Raw genomic sequence first — 20,898 nt, forward strand, 5'->3', positions numbered from 1 at the left:
CAGGCCGGAGCCCATCCAGGTGGAGGTGGCCCGGGAGCCGCAGGACGGCACCCAGCCGTGGGGGGGGATGGGTGGTGCTCTCCCACTGGCTCTGCCCAGCATGCCTCCCCCTGCCATTTCATCCGTACCCCCCGCAGGAGAACTGCAGTGTTCTCTGTCCCCTTCTCTGTGACTTCTGCTGTGTCCTCTCCTTGGGGACATTGGGGCACATAACTCACCACTAAGAAAGGTCAGTGCCGCAGGGAGTCTGAGGTCAGGCAGGTGGGCTTCATTTCGGCTCTGCCGCAGGGGGACGTGGGCTGTAACTGTAGCCCCGCAGGGTCGCTGGGCATACTGTGGGGGGTATGGAAAGTCTTCTTTCTCTCTTGGCACCCCGCACAGAGCAGGCGCTCGGCATGTGCGGTTGGTACCCCATAAACGCACCTCTCCGTCTCTGGTTGTAGAAGGCAACCTTGCTGGCTCGCTTGAGACCACTGGGCTCTAAAAAATTAAGGGTACATTAAGCAAAATAGAAATTGATCTAAGTGATTATGTGATTTGGAAGGTAGTTGTTTTTTTGTGTGTGTGTATGACGGAGAAATATATACTCAGCCACCTTTTATTTAAATATTTAAATATTTAAAATCAAATATTGACTTAGTTGATAGAACAAACAGTAAGTTCCACCTTTTAGTCAGGAAAGAGAGAAGAGGGCAGGAGGAGAAAAGGGGAGAGGGACACAGAGAGGGGCAGACGGAGCACCGTGCTGAAGGGGGTGAGAAGTATGGGGAAAATTGGCCATGCGTTTCCCCGGGAACCGTCCCTGGGACCTTGCCTGGCCCTCAGACCCACTCACTGGCAGCAAAGCTGCTAAGGTCAGGGGCTGGGTCCCACCTACTCCCATCGTAGGATACTGTTTAAGTCTTCAATGATGATTCATTGATTTATTCCCTGTTTTCTTCAACAATCCTTACTGCGTCCTGGACACCGTTAGGTCCTGACTATAATCCTCGCGAGGTTTAGTAACGTCTGCAACAGACGAAAAATAACATTTATAATAATGTGACGTGCTGGAACAAATAGTGATCGCCATCATGCTTACTATTTTCATGTTAATATTAAGGAAGCAGGCTGCCCGTGAGTGTGTGAGAGTGCAGGCTTGTGGGAACGGCTGAAGGAGAATTCGACAGGACCTGTTTGCACAGCCAGAGCGGACCCCCAGGAAAACACGGGCAGGTCTGGCTGGATGGCCGGACCAACGAGTCCTGGCAAGACGTGGGATCCACCATCCAGGCTGGGAGCCTCGGGTACTGGCTTCTAGGCTGGAGGGCAGAGAAGCCACTGATGCAACTGGCCTTGGGGCAAAAGCCCTGGACCTGCAGCTTGGAGCTGAGCTGTGCACCAGAGAGGTGGGGTTTCCTGGGACACCCGAGCCCCAGAGGACACCCCGCCTGCACATCCAGAGGTTGATTGGTAGTTTCCAGTGCCTTGTGGGTGATGAATCCCGCGAGCGTTGGTATACATGCCAGGGTACATTTTTTGTGATAAATATGTTACAGGCCAGAACTTGTGTCCACTGATTCGTTATCCTTGTCTTTGCTTTGCAATATCATTCGTGGAAAAGATTTAATTTTGCGTGTCCCTGCTCTAAACTCTGACCTTTGGTTCCAGTCACAGAACTCTGTTTCCCTGTGGTTTGGACGCTGCTGTGGGTCACCGGCCCCAGCCTTCCTAGGAGCTGGAGCCTCTTCCTGGGCAGCCCCCACTTCTTGTTTCCTGCTCTCCTTGGCCACCGCCTCTCCCTGCTGTATCTTCTGCTTGGACCTTGGACCCCTGACAACAAGCTCTGTCTACCTTGGGGACTCCCCCTCCCCTTCCTGTAGAGACCCTCAGGTCACCTCCTCACCTCCCCCCCCCCCCCCCCCCCCCCGGCGCTTACAGCTCGCCTGCCCCTCCCCTGCACGTCTCTGGATCTTTTGGACCTGATCATCTTTTTTTCCAGCCCTTCTTTTCACCCACTGGGCTGTTGTGTAAGGAGAAGCTTCCAGGAAAGATATTTAAAGCTATGTTGCACTTTCACAACTAAGCGCACAAATGGGAATGTTTGTCTTTTTGCTACATAAACCTGTAGATTGGATTAAATTAAGTTAATCTGAATCATCGCCACCTGCAGGTGCAATGCTCTGATGGGTCCTTTTTCTGGTCCCAGATTCCAGTTGGATGTGAAGCACCGAGAAGGTGTGTCAGGGCTGAGCTCTCGTCTGCTCCCTGCCCCATCTCTGCACCAACCGCACACCATGCGCCCACCAACCTGCCAGGTGCCCAGGTGCCCAGGCATTCCACGTGTAGAAGTCTTGCCTCCTGGGCTGGGTTATAAATTCCTCAGGTTGGAGACTAGACTTCCTGCGTGTTGCCTGTAATACTCAGCACATGACTTAACATGCAACTGCACTGAGTAAGTGATTGTGAAGGAAGAAAACAGGCACAGAATTCACAGCCTCGAAGGACTTTCCTTTTCTGAAAGAGGGGCCCAGAATATTACAATGGGAAATGAAGAAGAATTGTATAATGCCTCCCTAAACAAAGAGGTTTCCACCAGGGTTTTGTTCGAGTTAAATATAAATTCAGGTGGTGCTTTTAAAAGAGTCAGAATCATTCACAGCTGATTATGATCCTCCAGGTATTTGCCCGAATTGCTTTCCCACCTCTCCTGCTGGTTTGTGTCTGGTCCTGACTTCTCCCTGCAGGGGTGGTGGGCATGGAGGGCAGGTGGGGAGTGGTCTGGCGTGCCTTCCCTCTTCGGAGGCTCTGGGCTGGGCGGCTTTCTCTGCTGACAGGCTTGCTGGGAGGGTGCCTGAGATAAGGTACTGACGCGAAGCCGTGTGAATTCTTCTTCCTTCTTCCCCACAAGAGAGCCCTGGCTTTTTGGAGAGTCAGACGCAGCTCAGGCCGAGCCCGCCCTCCAGCTGTCTCAGCTGTTGCCAGGAATGCGGTGGGTGGCGGCAGCGCCTGCGCCTGCAGGCCCCTCTGGCCCCAGATTCAGAAAACATCCCTCCCCACCCACGCCCACGGCTCAGCTCACCCCGATTCTATAGCCCTTCCCTCCTAAATCTATGTGTGACCAACTCCCAGATATCTGCCACGTGGCTCACTTATCCTTTCCAGGGAGAAACAGAGGGTCCCAGTGCCGGGAGGGGGCCTGGTCCTTCCGCGATGTGTTCACCCACCGTCCTCTCCAGGCAGGTACCCACCGCACCTTCACAGGTGAGGAAACCAAGTAAACCGTCGAGCCACACATTTCGACCCCAGCTTCTTTTATTTTTGAAATTCATTTGATTGGGGTAAGAACACTGAACATGAGGCCGACCCTCCCCCGGTTCTCAGGTGTGAGCTGTATGACTGTTGATTCAGGTACAACCAGCAGCCACCAGACGTCCTCACCTGACTTCACTGAACCCGTAACCACCGCCTAGACCCTGGCTTCCTGAGCAGGAGACAGGCCGGGGCTCTGCAGCTCTGCCTATATGACCTGTTTCAGCTGCAATGGGATTGACTAGAAACTGAGGAACAGAAGAACCGTTGTGTCGGATGCTCATTCCAGGGAGGGCTGGGAGGTCGCAAGACTTTTCTGTTGGGTGAGACGTCCCCCCCGCCGGCCCTGCCTTCCAATGCAGCTGCCCTGATGCCTTCACTGAGGCCCCCCCCCCAAATCTGGCTTCCGCTCAACACAACAGCTGGAGAAGTGGCACCTCGAGGCCCCCGACTATTTTTATGTGGCCATCTGCCTCCTGGACAGGCCTGGCCGGCCTCAGCAGGCCCGAGGAATCCCACAGCAGGTGGTGACAGCTGGACAGCTGGGGACACAGGCCCTGCCCTTGACTGTTCTGGGGATGCTGGAAATGTGGCCTGAGGACACAGGAAAAAGGATGCCTTTACCTGTCGCAACTCAGGGCGACGTGGTGCCTGGCTTCCTCTCCATCTCTGGAGCCCTGAGGCCAGCCCTGCTCTGTCTGCCGTCACCGGAGTCTGGGTGGTGGGCTGGGAGGGGAGCCCCCAGGCGTGCGGGTCGGAAGCTCTGGCCAGCTGCAGGCCTCACTGCACAGAAGGGAGAGCGCCGCACCCCGAGAAAGCACTGGGCTCCTGCTGGTGACGAGGCCCCGGGGTTCCTGCCGCAGACTGACTGAAAACTGCCAGAGCAAAATCCAGCTCCTTTGTAGAAACTACGATCATCAATCATCGGAGAAAGGAACCCGCATCCCCAGAGAGGAAGATGGCAGAAAGGAGAGAGGAAACGTTCAGAGTTTTCTTTTTGCACACAATTTATTCATCACACAGGACCGGGAGCAGGAGATAGGAGGCCCGTGGGTGGATGCAGGTTGTTGTGGAGGAGCTCATTCAGAAACTCCCAGACTCTAAGCCATACTTCTTTTGAATGTAACCCGCTTCCAAGACCCCTGTCCGTTCCACATTCTCCTCCTGCTTAATCCCCGTTAGAACAGGCCAGGGAGCCCCTGGACGCAGTAAGGAAAGGGCGCTGAGTCAGAGAGAGGGCTGAGTCAAGGCCTCAGGGCACTGAGTGAAAATTCCTTTTTTGGAAGCCCGGCCGCCCCTCTCCAGGAGGCCAAATCCCTGGGAAGTGATGCAGCCCTCAGTGAGAGGCAGGAGCCGCCCAGCGGAAGGTGCCGGAAAGCCATTTCCGTCCTCCTCCCTCGCTCGGAAAGGGCTTCCAGCCGAGCTCCTTGTAAGGGAAGCGCTCACAGCAGAGCCCGCGGAGCCGGTGGCAGCACCACCCACCTCCGCCAACCTCCCCACCCGCTGCATTTCCCCCAGAAGCCGAGCAGGAGTGGAAGGGGGGCCCTGAGATGCCATTTTTATTTTGCTCTGTTTGAAAAAGAGGCTGTGCTCTGAGGAATGCGGCTGCAATTCCTTTACTTCTGCCCCTCCTGCCTGCGGTCCTGGGCTCCTGGCCCTGCTGCTGGGCGTGTGAAGCAGGGAATTGGGTGGGAGTCAGGTCGGTGTAGCAGGGGTCCGAGGGGATCCGGGCTGTGATGGGGGCGGGGGTGGGGGAGCACGAGTCCGGGACCAGGGGTCTGACTGCGGGCGGTTCTGTGCTTCTGGGACAAGCTGTGGTGTCTCCCTTTGTCCTGGGCTGTCAGCCAGGAAGGGGACAGGCCTCCGTGGCAGCGTTTCTTAGGAGGAAAACCACAGATCCAAACGGCACCTGGCTCCTGCCGGTCTCCTAGTCAAGCAGCAGCGTCCCGTTTCCCCCAGGGAGCCGCACTGCCCCCTCCCGAGCCATGTGGTCGGGGCTCACCCCGCATCCCTCGTGGCCTGGGGTCCCACCTGACTTGGCCACGCCCGCCCTGCATCAGGCCCTGGCTTGGAGCAGCTTTGTTTTAAGGAAAGGTTGCCAGTGCAGCTTGATCACCTCTAAAAATTCAGATCCACAGGCTTTCAGGTCACTGGGCTCATTCAGGACCGACATTAAAAAACCCTACAGTAACATCTGACCCTCCTGTCTCCTGACAGACTTAAAAGTGATTGCACGTGTTAGAAGAGCATCTCTGGCTGAGTTTTGCTTCTGTGAGTTTTGTGTGCTTTTCTGACATGAAGAAGACAGGAGGAAGAAGTGCAGTATCACAGCGACTCTCTTGACTGGTTTATTGTGGAGCCGCAGGCCTCGTGCTGCCCCCGTCCCCCCACCCCATCCCCACCTGGGGGGCCTCCACCGCCTGGCCCCTGGCAGTGCCCTCAGGCCCCTTTTCTTTCCTGAGCAGGGGACACGTGGTGGGAACACAGTGTCTTCGGAATGCATCCCCGGAGAGGGACCTGCGGGGTTGAGGCCAGCGGAGACTCCACACCATGCGCTCCTATCCACTCGTGATCCCCCGGCGAGGGCGCGGGCCGGGCACCGCCCGCTCCTCCGTGTCAGCCAGCACTCGGAGCATGTAGGTGCCCGTGTGGACGAGACACTGGCCGGTCACTTGGGCGGTGTGAGACAGGAACCACAGCAGGCTCCTGCAAGAGACGGGGCGGTTGGGCGGTGGTCTGGGCCCGTGGGGCAGATGACAGGGGTTCCCCACTCCCACCCCCACATGCGCTCAGGGCCACACAGCCCACATCCCAGCACTTTCCAGTCCCAGCTCCCAGGGCACAGCCTCCCAGCGCTGAGATGCAGGCGCCGGCTCCGGAGGTCTGGGTGGGACCTGGGACTCTGCGTTTCTGGCAGCTCCCCTGCCACTGGCCTGGGACCACTCATCCCCTGGCCTCTCCCGAATGTGGCCTGTCACCAAGTCACTGGAACATGCTGAGCAGGCGGCCCAGGCAGCACAGGCTCTGTCCTCCTTTGGCCGCTTGCTAACCCTAGCGGCCTTGCCGGGGCTGTGGAGCTTGTGGCTGAACTCAGTCGAGTCGGGGTGAAAGGAACCCCAGGCTGGAGGGGACTCAACACACCTGCCGTTGCGACCCTGTGACCCAGTTCGCTTAGGGCGGACGGGACACCGCGACTCTACCCTGGGCATCTGAGCCCAAGGCTGACCTGGCATTCGTGTTGTTTCAGACTAAAAAATAGCTCTAACTCAAATTCTTATTCTCTACCAAGTCCAAAGGTGAGGAATTCCACGCATTTTAAGGTCCGTTCCTTCACAAGGAACCGGGGGCTCGGCCGCACTGGTGGGGACTTCCACTCCTGGCGTCCCCGCGGGGCCTGGCCGGCAAAGCCTCATATCTGGGGGCCTCCTGCAGCTGCTCGCACCACCCTCAGATCCACCAGACGGTGAGAATCAGTGACAAGAAGGCTGGGTCGTCTCTCAGGAAAGATTTTGCTGAGGTGGGTTCACTTTCTTTACACTTATCTAAGTTGTTGTAACTCTCCCGACTCACTTGAAAAATCAAGCAATCAAGCTGTTCTCACCCGTCTCAGCAAAAAGAGGAAGCTCACTAGGGAATGGGGGGGCGGTCCAGATTCCAGCAGCAGGACAGTATGTGTTGTCTGGGACCGGGCCTCGGTGACTCTGGGTGGGAAAGGAGGCCAAAGGAAGCCACCGTCTGCCCGCATGAGCGTGTACCAGGCGTGCAGCCCCGTCAGAAGGACCAGCCTCATTTCCAGAATGAGGAAAGCCTCGTTCCCCGCCCGCACTACCCTGCCCCGTGCTTCCCTCAGGGAAGCCGTCCTGGGACAGTGGAAGGAGGGGACCAGCACCCCAGAGAAACAGGCAGGCCCTGCCGGGGAGCTGTGCAGGGGACATCAGGTGTCACGTGGCACCTCTTAGGCGAACTTCAAAGACCTCCTTCTCCTGTCACCCTCTCCCTGCATCCCCCCAACCCGAATCCCTTCTTTAGAGGCTCAGTGACGGATTAACGGAGGGCTGGAAGGCAGGTGTATTTAGGGCCTATGCGATCAGAGAAGTTGGAAGCAAACTCCTCATTTTAAAGATGATGAAACTGAGGCTCAGAGAAGTTGAGTAACCTGTTAAAGGTCACACAGCTGGCTGCTCAGAAGCAAGGCTGGGCGGGAACCCCTGGTGCAGGGCTCACAGGCCGGGTGTCCGGAGTGTGCCTGGTGCACATAGAGAATTTGTTCAAACTGTTTTGGGGTACAGATCGGGACCCGTCTTCTCCAGGCCTGGCCTGTGGGGTAGGGGTGCCCTGGCAGTGCGTGGAGAGGGGCAAGGCCAGCGCCTCCTGCCCACCAGCTTCAAGTTCCGTAACACAGAACTACATGTGTGAGTCCTCATCCAGGTTTGGGGGGCTAATCTGCACAAACCAGGTCAGAATCTCCTTGGCTCTGGTTTTAGCTGTCATTGCTGAGAAATAAGGTTTTTAAATGCACAGCTCTAGGTTTTAAAAGGAATTTGGTTCTTCTTTCTATTTATTATTTAGGTTTTCTTTCCATTTCATATTTATTGGTCTTTGGAGAAAACTATGTATTTTGGCTCAAGTTTTTGTTTTCTGAGTAAGTCTGTGGCGTAAGAGTTTTTATGACAACATGAGTGAGAGTAAGGCCGGGGCTCGAGGGGCTGGGGACGGGCTGCCCGCCATGTCCAGACTCTCTGGTCCCCAAGTCTGTTACCTCAGCAGGGCCTTGAGGCCCGGGCACCGGATGTCGTAGGACACCGAGTACATCTCGTACATAGTGGCTTTCACGTTGAGGCAGCCGATGACATCCTTGGGGTTCAGCTTGTACAAGTCGAAGGTGACTCTCGCGATCCCCTGTCTCTTTGGCGGCTGGCAGGCTGGGATGTAGGTACCACCCTAGAGCCGTGGAGGAAGAAAGCCTGCAGCACTGGCCTCGCTGTGACCAACAAATCCTGTGCCTCTGGTTTTAGGCTGGTTTCAGCTGTCCTGTCAGCTTAAAATCTGTGACTAAGCCGCTAACTATTCGAGGAACGTTTTCAGCAGATCAGTGTGCTTATGTTGCCATGGGGTCCAAACCCATAAGAAAGTGCCCTCCTCCAAGCTGCTCTGTTCAGTGACCGGAGATGAGTGTGATTAGGCTTCAGGGTCCAGGGGTCAGTGGACAGTTGTGCCGGTGACTTGAGGTGGAAACGCACTCACCCTGGTCACCTAGGGCCACGCGGCCGCCTGCTGACGACTGTGCCACAGCCCGCCTGACGGCCAGTGGGCACGCTATTCCCGCCGTACGAGAGGCACCACGGAAAGTGCCAGAATCCACAGCTAAGCCAGGGCTGGTGGCGTGTGATAAATCGTGGGCTCCCCTGATTTCTAGTTCCTGCCCTGGAAGAAGGTTGCCCTCTTGGGGACACTAGTGGGACCTACTCTCGGTCTACCTGAGACCCTTGTGGTTGGGAGAGAACGTCGGAGACCTCTATAAATCCCAGGTTTATAAACAGTCTTCCCACAGAAGCTTTGAGAAGAAACAAGAGAGAACAAAGCTGTCCCAGGTACACATCCCAGGTATACATCCCAGGCACACGTCCTGGTGGGTTTGCTGCAACATGGTCCTGCAGTGTCCAGGATTCAAATAGAGGTACAACTTTCATGAACCTTAGGTGTTGGGAGTAGTTGAGGCTGTGAGTGTTAAATACTCTGACAAAAATCTACTAAATTTGAATTTAAACCATAAATTCCTCTAAAAGCACCCAAACCCTTCTTGCTGGAGCCCCTCTTCTCTTCCCGCCCCACCCCCCGCCCACTTGGACACATGATGGTTGCAGCCCATCGACTAACGCACCGAGGTCCTGCTGCCTCAGAGAGGGTGTGTCTGTCGTTTAGGAAACGTTAGTAAAAATTAAGATTACAGAATCAAGGGGTGAGTTCCACCTGAGCCCCTGACACAGCTCCTCTCTGACGCGTGAAAGTTTTAATCTCACTCTCCCAACATCCTTGGTCTTGAGTCAAAATCGAGATGCCTCCCCAAACTCGGGACCTAATGGGGGTGTGGTTTCCATCATCTGGACCCAGGAGGCCCCTGAAGATGCTCTGAGGACCTGCTCCCCACGGGACAGGCTCCAAGGCTTTGGATTGAGGAAGGGAGACCCCTGGCGGCTACTTCTTGGAAGTTCTGGCCAAGTCAAGTCAAGTAGCCTCACTGAGAAACCCCTACAAGTGGGGCAGGACTTACGATCCCTGAAGGAAGGAGGTCCAGACGCCTAAGACCCCGCATGAGACTCATGTCAACCAGGCTGTTACCAGACAGAGAAGCCTCCTCTCACCCCGAGAACCACCATATCGGTGCCACTCTCGTCCACAGCCTCCTGTCACCACCCTGACCCCCAGCTCAGCGCCCACCACACGGGGGCTTCAACCTGTCACATGGCGACTGACTCCCCCACTAAGTAAAAGAGGATTTCACTAGCAAAACAAACATAAAAGACCCTTCCCTTCTGAATTAGTTTCCTGGGGCTGCTGGGACCAACGGCCACAAGCTGAGTGGCTGAAAGCAACACAGACTGATGCTCTGACAGTTCTGGGGGTTGGAGGTCCTGAGTGAGCCGCAGGCTGTCCTGCTGGGGCTGCCGTCCCGGCTCCAGAGGCGCCTCTGTCCCTCGGCCCGTGGCCCGTCTTCCCGTCACTCCTCTCTCTGCTTCCGCCCTCGCTGACCCTCCTGTGTCCCCCTTACAAAGACCCTGTGATGACACCGCCACACCAGGCAATCCAGGATCATCACCCCATGCCAAGTCCCCTTTGCCACGTAAAGTGACACATTCCTGGGTTCTGGGGATGAGGACGTGGGTCATGGGGGCTGGAGAGAGGGACCAGCTGGGTCACGAGCATCAGTGAATAAACTCCGTCCACTGATGCTTCCTCCCCGGGTCTCTGTAAACTACACTCCAGCTTGCGTGGTTTGGGACTCAGCAGTCCCTAAAGCCTCAGGGGGGCAAGCTTGAGGCCAGGTGCTCAGGAGAGAGCTCTGGGCAGCTGTCCGCCCAGCATCCAGCAGAGCTGGGGTCACTGGCTGCCCACAGGGGAGACGCCAGCTTCCCTGCCTGCTTCCCTCTCTGGATCCTGGTTTCCATAAAATGTTGGATTCTGAGGATTTCCCTTTCTTGAAGGTCAGTTAGGCATACAAAAAGATGTTTGAATATTTTGCTTTACATTTTTAGGTGTTTTATGGTGGGAGAGTTTTCCAAGATATATAACCTATAGTTTTCTCAGAAATAAAACCCTTTATTCTACCTCTTTGCTTGCCTAAATCACTGTGTTTACACCTACACACCCCTCCCTAATTTTACCAGTTGTGTCAGCTCGCCGCCTCCTGAGGTCACAGACAGTGAGGGGTCACAGGTCATATCCACACACGCTAACCGGGTCTGTAGCCCCTCACTGGCCAAAGCCTGACCCTCAGAATTACTGGCTCTAAATCACATAGTCCAGGTTCATAAAGATGCCAAGTTTCCTAGAAATAGTTGAAAGCATCCCTGGAAGGTAGGAGATCCAGTTATCAGGTGAACACAAAGGAAGTATTTGGAAAGTGGACCGGTCAACCGCAAAGTGGGGACCGCACTTCCATAGGTGAGAAGCCTTCCCAGAAGCTGCCCAGACAACACGCTTACCGGTGTCCACTTCTGTCCCTTCTCCAGGACCATGAGGTGCGTGTTGTCCCCCAGGGTCTGGAAGAACTCCTCCGTGTCCACCACGGTGCCGTCCTCCTCCAACACCAACGTGACCAGTCCGCTGGCGATAACCAGGGCATCCAGGGTCTAGGTCAGAACACACCAGCGTCACGGGGTGAAGTGAGAGACTCTGTTTGGACCCATCCATGGCATCAACTAAGTCATGGTTCCAGAAGTGTTGGCCGATTTTGAGGGTTTTAAATGGTAAAGATGTACCTTACCTGGTGTCTATGACTCGCCTTTGCTTGGAAAAGAGAAGTTAAAAAATCAAACGGAAAAAAAAAAAAAAAAAAAATCAAACGGACCTAACTTCTTCAGAGGTTTCAACGATGTGAGATAAGGGATTACACTGAATAATATTCAGTTTCTAAAATGTCCTGCTTATTTGGACAAATAAAAAGAACGACCCTGTATCTGTGATACTTAAAGAGCCCACATCTCTGTCGCTTCAGAGACGGCGTGTTGGATTCTCATTTCTCGTCTCCGATGAGAGTCTATGATTCTTCCTTATCTGGCGATCGAGGACGCTGTTTTAGATTAAGGACAATTCGTCCCTGGCCTTTATGACCAAAACCAGATTTCTACAGTTGCTGCCTCCTATATTCCCCCTGTCAAAGAACCAAAGCCACATTATCAATTGATGGCTACTTTGAAGGTTTTCGTCTCTGTACCTAAGTCTTTTGTGCGACAGGGACACAGCAATATTCCCTTTAATGTCAGAAGGCTCCCCCAGACCCTCTGAGGCCAGGACACAGACCCTCTGTCTTGCACTGGCTTGTTCCCGGGACCCATGTGGGCTGGTGGGGGTACCTTGGTGAGGAGCTCCTGCAGGCTGCTGGCGGTCACCCCTCGGCGGCTGCTCCTGTCGTGGCTGGAGACCCGGAAGGGGCGAGCGGGATGCATGAGGGGTGTGAGCAGCACCTTCTTCGTCTGCGACCCCATAAACGTCAGGGGCCTAGAAATGGAGGGAAGAGTAAAAACAAATTGATGTTACTTTAAAGAAGAGTCTTTAAAGAGAGGTTTGAAGTACACAGAAATAAGACAAGCTTAGTATTTGCACCTAAAAGAAAGGAAGCCAATGGTTGGGGATGATTAAAAATTGTGTACCTGACATCCAAGGAACAAACAAATACATACAATTTAAAAATACAACCATCGTTACACCCATTTTTACCAGAACATTCAAAGCCCTTGCAGTAACTGTTTGAGAAGGAAAGGTAAGGTCATCAAAAGAGAAATAACAATTATATTCTGCAAACATGGGTTTTAGAGCTGAAAAATCTAAGAAAATGATTTCTCCAGGCCATGTAGTAACTGAACAGAGTTAAAGAATTAGGCACACACACAGATAGTTACATATTTGCACAATAAGACAATGCCAGAAATTTAAAAGCCAGATAGTGTTCACTATAGCAATAAACCAATTTTTTGAAATTAGGATAAATGAGGAACAGCAGAACCCTGTAATCACTGCGGCTGGAAAAGCAACCACTTCAGATTGTATGTCATGTGGCACTTTGGAGTGAGTTCCACATTTATCAAAGAATTAATTTAACAATTCACCACAAAAAAAGAACTAACATAGGAAAAGAAAACAACGTAGCAAAACCAAATGAAGACAATTTTCTGAGGAAAAAAATCCCCAACCCTTGATTATTAAAGTTTTGTTACCTAGCAAATACTAAAAAGTAATAAAGTGAAGGGTAAATTTAAAACAGCTGATAAGTAGTAACTTTAGTAGTTTTTTTCAACATACACATATTTTGCTTTATATGTATTCACTCAATCCTCAAAAAACCTAGTTTTCTCAATTTACAGGTGAAGAAACTCAGACCAGAGAGCGGCCCCACAGGTCAGAGCTGGGATTCAGACCAGGCACCTGGTCTCTGCCTCAGAAAGGTGATCTAGATGCCACAGGCTAAGAAGGAGTAAGAAAAGCCTGCATATCAGTGAAGAGGTGAAGATTTGACAACAATCAAAGAAATGCAGAACCACCTTTGACACCATGTGTGCTCTTAAACCCACAAGCAAGAAGTTGTCTAAATAAATCTGGAGGGGACCAGATGCGCCTTGCTGGTGGGGCTGGAAGGGGGTTTTCAGTCTCTGTGGCGACCAGTCTGGCACTGAGGGAGGAGCTCCACCCTGGACAGTGGATGTTTTTATATCAGGAATGTATCTGTAGAGAAATTATTCACAATATAAGCAGAAATCAGCAATGTCCCAGGTCCTGCTTTGTGCTGGCCACTGTGATAAATGTTGGACACTCAATCTCCTCAGACCCCGAGGGACTAGCACCTGTCATGGCACTGTCCCCCAACCCCGAACAGTGCTCAAATAGGTGGTGACTATTTGGACAAATCCTTGTTCAGTGACAATCAGGAGAATGAAACAAAGGGCTTTATTTTGGGGGACAACCTAGAAGATACAAAGTGAGGACATGACTGCTTTCTGACACTTATAGCAGTTTGTCTAGAGTAACTCTACGAAGGTTAAAATTCTAGGAACACCTGCCCTGTTTGCCAGTGTCGGCCACCTGCATATATATATATATACTATATATACACACACCTGCATCTATATACATATGCATCTATATATATATATATATATATATATATATATATATATATATATATATATATATACCTCACACACAGTCATTTATCTATGGTTTATCTCTCCAACTAGACTGGACTTTCCTTATGGACAAAGGTGACAACCTGGACTTGCGACTGGCATCTGAAGTGCGGGGGGCGGGTGGGGGGCAGTCTTGTGGGGCTGAGCCCTCACCCTGCGGAATCTGACACCGTCTCTGGGTAGATGGTGTCAGAACTGAGTTCAGGGACTTCCCTGGTGGTCCAGTGGTAAAGAATCTGCCTTCCCTGGACACCCTGCCAGTGACTGAGAAATGCTTGGTGCTGTGTGGGAAGCCCCTCCCCCATCCTTACATGCTAGAATTGGTGTCACAACCTCTTTACCTAGATTGTCAGCAAGAATTTGGTGTGAAGCATATTTAGCCGGCATCAGGCTTGTGCCTCGTGACTGCAGGCATCCGAGCACCTGCCACAGCCAGCAACGTGCTGGCTTTTTATAAATTTATTTATTTTTATTTTTGGCTGCATTGCGTCTTCGTTGCTGCACGGGCTTTCTCTAGTTGCGGCGAGCGGGGGCTCCTCTTCATTGCAGTGCGCAGGCTTCTCATTGCGGTGGCTTCTCTTGTTATGGAGCATGGTCTCTAGGTGTGTGGGCTTCAGTAGTTGTGGCGCACGGGCTCAGTAGTTGTGGCTCTCGGGCTCTAGAGCGCAGGCTCAGTAGTTGTGGTGCACGGGCTTAGTTGCTCCACGGCATGTGGGATCTTCCCGGACCAGGGCTCAAACCCGTGTCCCCTGTATTGGCAGGTGGATTCTTAACCACTGCGCCACCAGGGAAGCCCTGTGCTGGCTTTTTAAATATATTAACTAATTTCATCACAACCTTACAAGGAAAGTATTACCCCATTTCTCAGGTGAGAAAACTGAGGCTCAGAGTGGTTTCTCAAGGTCACCCAGTTAATAAGGAATCTCTCTGAACTTCAAGTCCCAAGCAGAAACATTGGCCAGAGCCAGTGAAGAAGAGCTGCGGGCTGGGAGGACACCCCCAGCTCCTCTCCAGTGTCACCACCCAGCCTGTGGCCAGCGTGGCAGCTGCAAGGGGACTATGCCTGGCCAGTGGTCCCCACACGGCTCCCCGCCAAGAATTAGAGCGGCCCAGCGAGGGAGGCCGGGGCTGAACCAACCCAGCGGAGGGCCTGACACACGGCCTCCAGACCTCTGCCCCGGTTCCAGGGAGTTACACAGGCTCCTCATTACACAACACGACAACCAGGGCCCCACGTTCTGCTGGGCTGACGCTCAGAGCCCTCCCCGGCAGCCCGGTGGACAAGGCAGCGAGGATTATCCACACAATGCTTCACAGCTGGGACCTGGCTCTGTTCTTAACCTGATCGTAGCATCATCAGAAACTTGAGCTCGCAGTGAGGAGGAAAGAAGTGTACCAGCACACTGCCTGACCAGGCCAAAGGCGAGCATCGCAGCTGAGTACCAGGGAGGCTCAGGGCATGGAGGGAGGGATCGTCAGAGTTGGGGTGGGGTGGGGGGGGAGGTTGCCCACTGGTGAAACCCTCCTCTGGTGTGGGGAGCCCAGGGCCTGCCAACAAGAGCCTCCCTCCCCCCAGAGCAGGGAGTCATTCCTTTGTCCCTGAGTAAAAGACAGGCTAGGGCCAACCAGAGAAGTGGGAGGGTGGAAGGACAAAGTTCACGTCTTGGAACCTGGACCCGGGCCCTGGGGGGGGGCGGTCAATGGCACGCCCTGGGCTGAACAGCTCTGACCCAGTTAGTCGTGGTCTGTATCTTCTCATCGCCACCTTTGTGAGCCCCCAGGTGATCCACTGACCTAGCTCCGCCCACCACAAAGCCCTCATTGTCTTTTAACTTCTGACCAGATTAAGTGCTGGCAGTCACTCCGGGGGCCTTCCCTCCTCGCTGCCCTGAGATAGCCGACCTCAATAAAGAAGGACATCCAGTTATTGCTGTTCTTACGCCATATGTTTCCCAACAGAGAACTGGGTCACTGTTGGAGAAAAGGCTTAGGAGCCACATAAGAAGGCCCTGCAGGCGTGAGCCATTCTTTCCAAGGAACAGGATGAGTGATTTGATGTGCTGAATTATATATAATCAAGACTATATTATAGATGATGTAAAAAGGGGTTAAATGATATCTTAGGTACACTAAACCTGCTTAACAAATACTATGCCTGCTTACCCTGCTCCAGCGAAAGGAACAGCAGGGACAACCAGGCACACGAACAAAGCAACATATTAATCCAGCTCAATTCTGGTCCTCTTAATGGGATCATTTATGTCACTGGCCACTAGCCCAAGGCTGAAAATGTGTTGCTATTCCCCCTGAATGCTGTACTACATCAAAGTTGTCACAGGAGCACTAAGAAGACTTAGAATCCAGCTTTTGGCAACCCCTCATGTTGGCCGCCCTCTAATCCCTGGGAACGTGCAGGCAATCACACAAAACAGGAAGGGAAATGGCTCAGTACATGGGAAAAAAAAAAAACAAGGAAACAGGCTCTTCAAGGAAATAGATTGTTTGGGGAAATCAAGACGATAAGAAAAGTCAGACTTCATAGAACATTCTGGAAAATTGTGAGGGTGTGTATCTCCCAGAAGTGAAGGAACAGGGAAGTCTCTGTATTTTTCCAGGAGGGAGTAAGGAGACCTCAACTCGTAGAGTGGGAAATAAAGCAATAGGCACAGACTGACAGTGGACGTGAACCCCACTGCAGTGGAACAAAGCTGGCCCACAGGTCACAAGAAGGCATCTTTCTAGGCCACCCTCTGGACTGATGTTTGTTCTGAAAGCACTGGGGGAGAAAAGCAGGCCCGGGAACAGGCCGTCAGGTGGACAAGTAGGGCCCACGTGAAGAGATAAAGCTCAGACAGAGCTCTGTGCCCAAAGCTGGGTGACAAGGACAGTGCAGGGAAGGGAAGTGTGACCCCAGCCATGGGAATGCAGAGAAGGGGCAGGCCTTGGAAAGCATCCATCAGGTTTGGCGGGGCCTCCGAGAGCTGCAGGGACAGTGGCTGAGGGACAGTCTCGGGAGTGGTGGGGTCTCATTGCGGCAGGAAGCAGAGGAGTGTTGGCCCCTGCGAGGCTTCCTGCTCCCCAGCGGGCCCGGCTCATGACAAGCAACACATGGGACATGTGGGCCCCACTGGGAGCCCCATGGCGGGACTGTGGCAGCTCCCGGCTGTGCCTTGACCCACCCAGCAAAATGCTTGGTTAGAAATCATATCCAATACATGACCGTGAAGTCTTTGAACACTTTGAATATTATTAAAATAAGAGTTTAGACCACGAAGGAGTAAGCATCAGTAACGTGGGAGATTGACTTGTAGTAAAGTCAATTCCTTGCTTGCATCACTAACAAGACTGGTCATATTTGTACTGAAAGGGCAGCTATTCAAAACCTAGAGTTCCTTGTTCAAGGAAAGAGGTACTAAATAGCTACAAAAGCAGCTACTTTGCACAAAGTGTAAAGGAGATCAGCTCTGTAACAACCTCAGGGTCAGTGTGAATGTTATCAAAGCCAGAACACAAAGTCAGAGCAGGCTTCGTCTGTGGCAACACACACCCTGTGGACACCCTGGGTGTCCAGAGCTGAGCCAGGAGACCTTGGGCTGCAGCTGCTGGGTCTGCAGCCTGGACTCGGCTTTAAAGAAGGCAGAAGACAAAAGTTTTCTTTTCAACAAGTGTTACAGATGGTGCAGAAGCAGGTGGGGTCCCAAGAATTAGAGCAGCTCAGTTCTGAAGCAGGAACCCAATGACAGTGAGTCCCCAGAGGTGGTCCCTAGCTCCCAGAGCCCTGCACTCAGGGCTGTCTAAGCAGATCAGTCCTTCCCCATGTGCTCATCTGCCAACATTTCAGAAGCAAGTCTCTTCCACCTCACACAGAGATGTTTTGGGTTTGGGATTGTGCTGTAAGGTCAGGTACAAAGGCAGGGGCAGCCTTAATTCTGCAGGCCTCGTCTCCTCCCGCTCCAGGCCACACAAGCCAGGGCTTAGGGCCCTCTCACAGTCCTTACAACTTGGCCCACCAGCTCAGTGCCGGGAGGACCTCGGAGAGGTCCATGGGAGAAAAGTTTGGAGGATGCACTACAAACTGTCAGCAGTTGCTACCCTTGGGAGTGGGACTGGGGGGCGAGTGAAGCTGGAGGTAGAGGAAGAAACCAAGGGCCTTCCCCTTAGGCCTAAACCACATCAGTGAAGATGCATGAAAACGTCTGTTTCTCACCTTCCTGGGGTCCTGTTTTTAAAGAGAAAGCCCGAGTGGCAGACAGCGCCCCCTTCCATCTTGGCGGCCCCCTCTAACCTTGGGCCTGGCACAGATCCCCCTTTAAGGACCCAGGTTCGGAAGCTTACAGATCACACTCCCCTCTCTCTCACCCACCCCATCCCTCCACCCCAGTCACCTTGGAAAACCTGCATTTTAAAGAACTCAAGGAGATCTTCAGAGAAGCAGGATCCCTCCCCCAAGTCTGTAAAGTTACTGCCACCCAATATCTTTAGGATTTTACAGACAAGGATTGGTTTGGGTTTCCTGGGTGTGAAGATGAACCCAAGAATGGAAAAAAAGTGATGCAGGGCCTGGGTCACAGGCGCGTGGACCGGGAGAGGAGGCGGCGGGGGTCCGCGGGCCCCTCTGCCCCTCTACCCCTCTCCGCCCCCCAAAGCGTCACCACTTCCCCCCAAACTCCTCCTTACAAACCTGGGGGCTCAGCCAGCACAGTCAGGGAGCGTCCAGGCCCGGGCACGCCCCGGTTAGCCCACCACGCTCGGAGCCGGAGCCCGCGCGGCCCTGAGGGGTCAGCTGGCCGCCTCGAGGCCGCCCAGCGTCTCCACCAACGCCCCTCGTCTCGCCCCAGCTCCCGCCGCGGTCCGGGACCCCGAGAAGCCTGGCCGCGCGGGCGCCCAGGCCTCCCGGGACGGGCCCCGTCTGCACCCGCGGCGGTCGCGGCTAGACATGCAGCCGCTCCGCACTCACCACGGTCACCTGTTCCGCGGACGCCCGCGCACCTCGGGAGCCACACCTGGCGCTGGCGGCCGGCCGGAGGCGGGGAAGGGATCGCGCGCGGGCTCCGGCTGGGCGCCTGGGCGCAGGGGCCGCGGGGGTGGGGGAGCGCAGGGAGAGCGGGGCGCACGAGGACAAGGGGCGCCGGGGGGTGAGAGGCGCAGGGGGCGCAGGAGGACCGGGGCGCAGGGGGACGAAGGGGGCAGGGGGATGCGGGGCTCGTGGGGACAAGGGGAGCCGGGGGCGGAGGGGGCCGAGAGGGGGCGGGGAAACGAGGGCCCCGAGGGCGGCGGGGGCGCAGGCCCGCGGGGCACTAGCCTGAGGAGGGCTCCGGCGCAGTCCCGGGCCATCTCCATCGCTCGGGTCGCTGCGGGGCCGGCCTCCCCGGGCGCAGCCTCTTAAAGCGCCGCTACCGGCCCCGCCCGCGTCCACGCCCCTCGGGCTGCGGAGGCCGTGGAGGACGACAGTCGCCACGACCCAGAGCCCAGCCGCTCCGCGGGCCATAGGGGGTCGCCGGTCGGCCTGTCGGAGGTTGGGGCAGTCGGGGACACCACCACGCTGGCAGCGTGGCCTCGGCTGTGGAAAGGCGGGTGTGGCCCCAGGATTCGGGGGACCGTGGGGCGGGATGCGCGCAGGCCCCCTAGGGCCGCGCCAGCCGCTGCCTTTGGGGCGAGGACCAGCCCTCAGGGCCGACCCGCCAGGCTGTCTCGCGGCCGGGACAGGGGGTAGAGGGGGTGAAGGACCCCGGGGACTTCACAATCCTTTAGCTACAGGGACGGGACTTTATCAGAGTAAGGAAGGCGAGAGAAACACCGAGCCAGGGCGAGAGGGTAACCCAGGTCCTGCTTGCATAGCACCCCCCGGGATGGGAAGAGGCAATAGCGCCTGTTCAGACCCCAGAAGGGGCGGGGCTGTCAGGGATTCCATAGCTCTTAATTGCGAACTTGGAGCGGACTCTCTTGAACGGGTTAAGGAGTGGGGTGGTCTCCCAACCGCGGCGCTTTAAAAGGGGTAAACCGGGATGAACGTGTCCAGCGCCGCCCTGTACGCAGGGTGACTGGCCCTCGCCTTGTCAGCCTGCTGCCCGTGCTGCTGCGAGGAGCCGGTTTCCAAAGAGCTGTGACCTGACCTCTGCCTCAGTCCCGGGACTCACTTGACCAGCACAGCGGGCCCTTCTGCCCGCGCTCCGCCTCCCTTTAGTCACAGAGACAAACACATGTCTTGCCCTGAGGGTCACTGGTGTCACGAGATGAGTGTGGAGCCAAAAGCAATTTCTCTCCAGAGTCCTGGACTCCACAGGGCCTGCGGAAAGCCCAGCCCCAGGCAAGGGGGTTCCTGCCCAGAGCCCCGGGGCTGGACTGGGCCTTAGCTGCCCCTCCCCCGACCCCCTGCCGTGGCCTGAATGTTTGTGTCCACCCCACACTCATATATTGAAACCCTAATGCCCAGGGTGACAGCACTGGAAGGTGAGCTTTGGGAGGTGCTTAGATTGTGAGGCCGGAGCCCCCATGGATGGGATTAATGTCCTTATAAAAGAGGCTCCAGAGAGCTCCCTCACCCCTTCTGCCACATGAGGACACAGGGAGAGGATGGCCAGCCATGAACCAGGAGGAGGCGTCACTAGAACCCGGCCCTGCTGGCCCCTGATCTGGGACTTCCAGCCTCCAGAACCGTGGGCAGTAAATCTCGGCCATTCATAATAAGCCACCCTGTGTTAGAGCAGCCCCACCAGACTAGACACGCAGTTTGACAAATGAGAAAGTGGGTCCAGTCAATTCAACTCCCCTCTTTAAAAACTTTTTACTGTAAAAAATTTCAAATATAAAGACATATAGGGACTTCCCTGGTGGCGCAGTGGTTAAGAATCCAACTGCCAATGCAGGGAACACGAGTTTGATCCCTGGTCCGGGAAGATCCCACATGCTGTGGAGGAACTAAGCCCATGCACCACAACTACTGAACCTGTGCTCTAGGGCCCACGTGCCACAACTACTGAGCCCATGTGTCACAACTACTGAAGCCCAAGTGCCTAGAGCCTGTGCTCCGCAACAAGAGAAGCCACCGCAATGAGAAGCCCGTGCACCACAACCAAGAGTAGCCCCTGCTCGCTGCAAGTAGAGAAAGCCCACGTGCAGCAACGAAGACCCAACACAGCCAAAAATAAATAAATAAAATTTAAAAAAACCTTTAAAAAAATATAAAGATATATAGAAAGAACATGCC

The 20,898-nt window shown here is 54.5% G+C and overlaps 1 protein-coding gene across 3 annotated transcripts; it reads right to left on the minus strand.

Moving 5' to 3' along the window:
* Window positions 1-5,626: 5,626 nt before the first annotated feature.
* On the minus strand, window positions 5,627-19,087 carry CIDEA (cell death inducing DFFA like effector a). 3 transcript variants are annotated; one of them, XM_036823533.1, is made up of 5 exons: window positions 18,994-19,087; window positions 11,865-12,009; window positions 10,995-11,141; window positions 8,051-8,232; window positions 5,627-5,997 (listed from the first exon to the last, which is right to left on the minus strand). In XM_036823533.1, the coding sequence occupies exons 1-5, from the start codon at window positions 19,029-19,031 to the stop codon at window positions 5,850-5,852; spliced, it is 660 nt and encodes a 219-aa protein (XP_036679428.1). In that variant the 5' UTR covers window positions 19,032-19,087; the 3' UTR covers window positions 5,627-5,849. The 3 variants fall into 3 exon arrangements, with proteins under 3 accessions (XP_036679428.1, XP_036679429.1, XP_036679430.1); XM_036823534.1 differs by lacking the exon at window positions 18,994-19,087 and adding an exon at window positions 18,649-18,755; XM_036823535.1 differs by lacking the exon at window positions 18,994-19,087 and adding an exon at window positions 18,373-18,627.
* Window positions 19,088-20,898: the final 1,811 nt, after the last annotated feature.

Source organism: Balaenoptera musculus, chromosome 14, assembly GCF_009873245.2.
Source record: "Balaenoptera musculus isolate JJ_BM4_2016_0621 chromosome 14, mBalMus1.pri.v3, whole genome shotgun sequence".
Lineage (NCBI taxonomy): Eukaryota > Metazoa > Chordata > Mammalia > Artiodactyla > Balaenopteridae > Balaenoptera > Balaenoptera musculus.